General features: G+C 41.6%; 1 protein-coding gene across 2 annotated transcripts; it reads left to right on the top strand.

Moving 5' to 3' along the window:
* The first annotated feature begins 220 nt into the window (after nucleotides 1–220).
* On the top strand, nucleotides 221–5,785 carry LOC113080380 (dapper homolog 2-like). 2 transcript variants are annotated; one of them, XM_026252553.1, is made up of 4 exons: nucleotides 221–539; nucleotides 2,569–2,701; nucleotides 2,954–3,247; nucleotides 3,402–5,785. In XM_026252553.1, exons 1-4 carry the CDS (start codon nucleotides 342–344, stop codon nucleotides 5,246–5,248), a joined length of 2,472 nt encoding a protein of 823 aa, XP_026108338.1. In that variant the 5' UTR covers nucleotides 221–341; the 3' UTR covers nucleotides 5,249–5,785. The 2 variants fall into 2 exon arrangements, with proteins under 2 accessions (XP_026108338.1, XP_026108337.1); XM_026252552.1 differs by having other exon boundaries at nucleotides 221–596.
* The last annotated feature ends 252 nt before the right edge of the window (nucleotides 5,786–6,037 follow it).

Here is a 6,037-nt window from a genome sequence, read left to right as displayed (position 1 = left end):
TTACGCGAACCTTCAGTAACTTGCTTACTTGCTCGACCGCTTTGAGCGTTTGATCACGTTACCTCATTAACATTCATTCCCCATACATTTACCAGAGCAAGATTGGCAAATACACTGACCATCCTCAAACAATGTCCGCCAATCAGCCAGCGAGGGGCGTGGTTTTCCACGGTCAGCACTCAGGTGGGCGGGGTTATACAGGTACTGTATACACTCACGCGCTTCTTCCAAACACAGTAGTAGTTGATTCACACTGGTACGCACATTGAACAAGCTCAGTCATATAGCGGATCACGTTATTTCCTCGCCTCTCTGGAAATGTCTAAACAGCACGTCTTATAATGTTGGGAAGAAAAATACCTGGGTCAGGTTTGCTGAGGGCAGCAGAAGGAATGGGCCGGGGTAGGACAGGAGAGAGGCTGCACGCAGCGCTGGCTGGACTGCAGGAGCTGCATTTCCTCCGGGACAAACAGAGTGCAATGGTGCACTGGGCTCTGACCCTGAACAGAGAGGACACCGAGACATCAAAACAAGAGAAGGTGAGCACAGAGGAACTGAGAATGGAGGCAACACTTACTCTTCTCAAACAACAGCTGGTAAGTTGAATGAAGTTTGTTTATTTTGGTGAAAATTGTATTCTGTTGATTTGTTTCCTAACATTTTGGCAAGACAAGTATTAAAGTATAAATGCATATTTAAATGTACTTTGCATTTAATAATAAAACCGTGTAAATCAGTCCATACTTGGGCTCTGACCATTGACATCTGAGTTAAAGCAAACTTATTCCTATTAATAATAATCAGTAATAGGCCATTTAAATATTTAATGTATCAAATATAATATCTGTATTATGCTTTTACAGCTTTTATTTGCCTTACATTTATGGAGCTTTGACAAAGCTATCATCTTAGAGAACTGAAGTGGATTAAACAGCTCTAGTCATATGACTATTCACACCAGCCAAGTAAAAAAATAAAATAAAATGCTAATGACATGAAGTCAGTTTGTCCTTTCATTTATAGCTGAACCATGTCAAATACATAAATGCCTCTTTTAAAAATCTTCACAATGGATCTGATGTGATATTTCTGAATGGATATTGATAGATCTACCAGATGTTTTCTAGTCCGTTCTTACATTATTAAGTAGATTTTCCAGCAGCAAATGAGAATCTTTGCATAAAACCTACATTCTCACATGCTCTTACTGTAGTGAGGATTCACTGGTGTGTGTATTTTGTGCATGGTTCGGCAGTGCCCTTGATGATTGGATCCAGTGCTGAATCACAGGCTCAGCTGGGGGTCATGTAGTGAGAGGTCATAAATCAAGGGCTCTGAGGGGGGCCAGTCCGTTTCTGATGATTAACCCAATTTAATGAGAATGGCAACAGAGGAACTGTGGCCCGGTTGGCGACACAGATTTGACCCCGCAGCCGATGCACGTTTGAACCTTTTGGACTTTTGTTGAACCCTTCTAAAGCTCAACGGTCAAAGGGACTGTGGTCTATAGACATATTAGAGACTGGCAGTAGTGTTCTTACACTATTTAAATCAATCATGAAATGGCATCTTTTTACCAAAGCACAAGGAAATTGCACAGTGGATATCATCTACAATAAGAGCTCCACCAATGCTAATGTATGTCAGCATTAAGATTTTATTTTGCAATGTTTAAAAGAAAGGCTTAATTAGTCATATATATGAAACCTGAGAAAACATCTGGCAGGTTTTCCTTCATATTCATTCAAATATCAGCACCCAGCTACAATAAACCCCTTGTTTAAAAAACCCTTCATCATAATATTAACCCTATTATCAATAAGGATTTTCTCAGTTTAAGTGGTTTGTATTAACTGGTTGCTTTATCCACACAACCATACTTTACAGTAATACCCTCAGATAAAATCAGATTAGTGTTCATCATTCTTCTCTTTCACTTACCGGCAAGTACAAAGAAGACTAAAATTTGTGCTTTGTGAGAGTTTGGCACAGGTGTGACTCTGTACTTTGCAAAGCTGGTTTACAGTCAACTATTATAGATTTTCTGTATTTGGCATCGTCATTTCCTCTTGTTCCTATACATTTGGTTTACACAATAGTTTGTGTTCCTCACCAGGAGAGAGATTAGTAATCTTACAGCACTTCCCCCGGGCTACCCTTTATCCTTGCCTAGTTAATAGTCAACCTCTTTCCTTCTTTATTTGCTTCTCCTCTCTCTGTCTTTTCTCCTCTTGTCTACGTCGTATAACAGCAAGAGTCATATCAGCCATTAAATGTCTGTGAAGCATCCAGTTTTCCATGTTCTCCTGTGGTTAGTTTGGTATCAGAATGAAGAATAACAAAGCAGACTTAGTTATGTTGTGCTTGACCAAGTTGGAGTTTATTGCACTTTATAATTCTTTCAGCTTAGTATTTGTATCATGAATACTGAGTTTATATACAAGTCTGCAAATGTGGTTAATAAATGTACTAAACACTGGATGATGCATTAAATTGTATGTGATAATGCATTCTATGAAGGTGATTTATTTGCATACTAATATTTGTGAATGTGTGTTGTACCTGCAGACACGCCTGCGCAAACAGGATGTGGGATTGAAGACTCATCTCCAGCAGCTAGATCAGCAGATCAATGACCTGAAACTGGATGTGTGTAAAGCATCCACTGAACACCTAGAGAGTGACAGCAGACCCAGTTCAGGTGACTAAACATACCCATTCACATATCACTAATTGTAATTTCCGCTCCATTTGCCAACACCAAATGGAATTATAAACTGTTTGTTTAAATGGCCTTAATGTGTTGGACATGACGGTGACAAATTGCAAACATCATCTTTAAAAATCAACAAGCTTTTCAAATATTTTTTTGAACTTAAGGACAGCGTCAAGCTTTTTTTGTTGCAAAAATGAACTCTGTATTAATTCTAACAGTGCCAATTTCTACTCCCAGGGTTCTATGAGCTCAGTGATGGTGGTTCTGGCTCATTGTCCAATTCATGCACCTCCGTCTACAGCGAGAGTCTTTCCTCCTCATCTCAAACCAGTCTGCTTCCTCATCTCCCAACCTCATATGTGCAACATGGTCATAGTGGTTCCAGGCAGACCGCTGTGTCCCGTCGTTGTTCTGCTGATGAGAGCACTACACAGTCCGATGCTCCACGATCAGGAGTGAAGCTTGGCAGCAGCTGTATACGAACAACATCAGCTCGAGTTGAAAGAGCAAGACAACGACCTGTTTCCACAGGTAAGTGTAAAAATGTGTTATTTAGGTAAAGTTTTAACAAAGAACTATGGGTATATGGTCAGAATCTTTTTGTAGGCACTAAAGTCATAACTAACTTAACTTTTGGAATGTAAAGTACATTATCTTGATGCCATTTTTTGTGTTTTTCTTTCAGGGGACCTTGACCGAATGATTGCACCTGGTTTTGGCTGCTTCAAATCCATTGATATGAAGAGCTCCACCCCTTGTGGTAGCCTCCAAAACCCCTCAGTAGACCTCAAATACCAGAGTAACCTGGTATCGAACAACGGGACAGAAGTGTACTGTTATCCCAGTCCACTGCATGCTGTGGCCTTACAAAGCCCCATCTTTAGTTGCACCACTGAACAGGGAAATTCAGTAGCACTTATTGAAATGTCTGGAGTGGGTCTTCAAGAGGAAACCCAAAAGACAAACGAAGGGTCCACAAATTCCAGGACTGCTGGATACATCAACAAGCTACTACAGCGAAGCTCAAGTAAGATGAACCTGTTTAGCATAAAAAGAAATGACACTGTTAACAGTACACAGGAGCAAACACCCAGATCACTAGAAATGTCCTACGGACAGCTGAATGGTCCCCAACTGCTAGGATCCCTTCAGCAGATGTCAATGCCCTTAGAAAATGCATTGGAGACTGGACAGAAATCTTCATCACTAAACAGCAATCAGCATCAGAGGAATGCACCTGGTCTGGAGCCCAATTCCGAAGCAACTGAAGTCAAGACATTGTGCCATGGCACACACTCAAAACCTTCCATGGATCTCCACAATAATAACTTTCCCATAAAGATTGCCTCAAGCAAGGCTGGTACTGAGTCTGAGAATGGACTCTCAGAAAAGGAGAGTGGACAGTTTTCCAAGGACCCATCTATGGTCCCAAAGCCAGTAGAGAGGAGATCAAGTTTTACCTTAAAAAGGGAAGAAGGTAGAGCTTATTTTGGTGATAAAGGTGGCAAACCTCAATCAGAATTTGTCCATGCACAGTTTGTTCCGGCAGGGACTCAAAGGGTAAAAGTGCATCAGGCAGACAAGAAAATGAAATCTGTAAAACTGAGAAAGAAGAGCTCTGAGAAGCCTTCAGCAAAGAAACAGCAGCATAAACACGTGTCTCGGGAGTTCTGCACCAAAACCCGAGCTGATTTAAAACAGTCCAGCTCATGCAAAGGGAGAGTAACAAATCTGGAAGAGTCCAAGATGAACTCTTGCTCAGATTGCAGTTGTAATGGACTTTTCAACTCACACTTAATCCAGAACAACCCTCACCTTCAACAAAGCCAAACCTCCAAGTCCACCAAGGCCCGTAAAGCCCCAGAACCAGTGCACCTTCTTCTAGACCAAGCCAAAAAGAAACAAAGTTCTCGGAAATGGCCATCCTCCTCTGAGATCCCTTTGCCCCCAGCTCTCCAAACCCAGAGATCCAAAGAGGTGTTAAACTCTCGAAAGGGGGCCATGGTAAGGAGTGTGAGTGCCAGGCCTCGTTCAGGTCAGTGGGGTTGTCCTCGACAGGCCCTTCCCCACTCACTTTCCACTTCCTCTTACTTCAGTTACTTGGAATCTAGATATCCAGCAGCTCCAATCTCCAGCCGCTACCCTCCTCGTTGTGAGTCAGAGTTTTCAGAGTACTCTGCAGAGTGTGCATCACTCTTTCACTCTACTATCGCAGCAAGCAGTGATGGAGAGATGAGCGACTACACCACAAACCGTTTTGGAGACAGCGAGTCCAGTCAGGGCTCTCAGACAGCCTCAGACTCAGGCAGCAGTCTCTCGCTGGATGAGGAGGACCTGTTGGAGGAAGAAGAGGAAGATGAAAGTGGTTTAGTGTGGGCTCAGGCTGCGGTGGGGACCACAGCAGCAGGCTTTTCTCTTCAGCAACACCATCGCCCAGAGCCAGCAGCCTGTCGCATCAAAGCTTCCAGAGCACTGAAGAAAAAGATCCGCCGCTTTCAACCAGCGTCACTCAAGGTCATGACTTTGGTGTAGATGTACTGAAGCTTAGAATGGATCCTGTTAAGTAAACCTTAAGCTTTAACTGAAATTTGGCCAATTTGAACAAACATGGTCTAGTCATGGTTTACTTGCACTTGTGAGCCAAGCAATCTAGTAAGAGTTTTCTGAGAGCTCTAATTCAAAAATGGCCAAACCAGATCACTGATCTACACCCAACTTTACCTTGAACATGACAGTGATGAAAATTTCATACATTGACATGGTGACTGTTCTTCTCAACAACACAAACAACTGTTGATTTGTATAAAAACTTTATACTAGGGCTGATCAACGTCGGTCAGTTTTGTGGAGTTTTGCTCCAACTTGCCTGTAGCTTTCTAGTAACTCTTAGAACTTGTTTAGATTAGGTTGGAGCTGAGCTCTAAAGACTGTGGATCTCCAGAACCGATGTTCACCACTCCTGCTATATACTGTAAATAAGTTATCTGAATAACTTTGCAAAATGTATTATAATCAAAACCACTGTGTAAATAGCACAATGAAAACTGCTTTGGGAACAAAACTGTACTTGATGTAACTCAATAAAAATGCAGCTTTTTCACATTCATTTTATCTGTGGATCTTATTTTTCTTCCCAAATAATTTATTTCTCTCAGATTATTTAAATATATTTTCCTTTACTTTCTTATCCAAATTAGTTATTACAGAACTAGAAGAGTTTTAAAGAGTCCCTTGCCCCACCTCAGATTGTCTTTGAATCTGTGTGCAGGCGTTTTATCCATACAAGACCAGAACCATGTACAGGACCTCTATTGTTTTCAA

This window comes from Carassius auratus, unplaced genomic scaffold (assembly GCF_003368295.1).
Source record: "Carassius auratus strain Wakin unplaced genomic scaffold, ASM336829v1 scaf_tig00031126, whole genome shotgun sequence".
NCBI lineage: Eukaryota > Metazoa > Chordata > Actinopteri > Cypriniformes > Cyprinidae > Carassius > Carassius auratus.
This window is presented reverse-complemented; position numbering and strand designations above follow the sequence as displayed.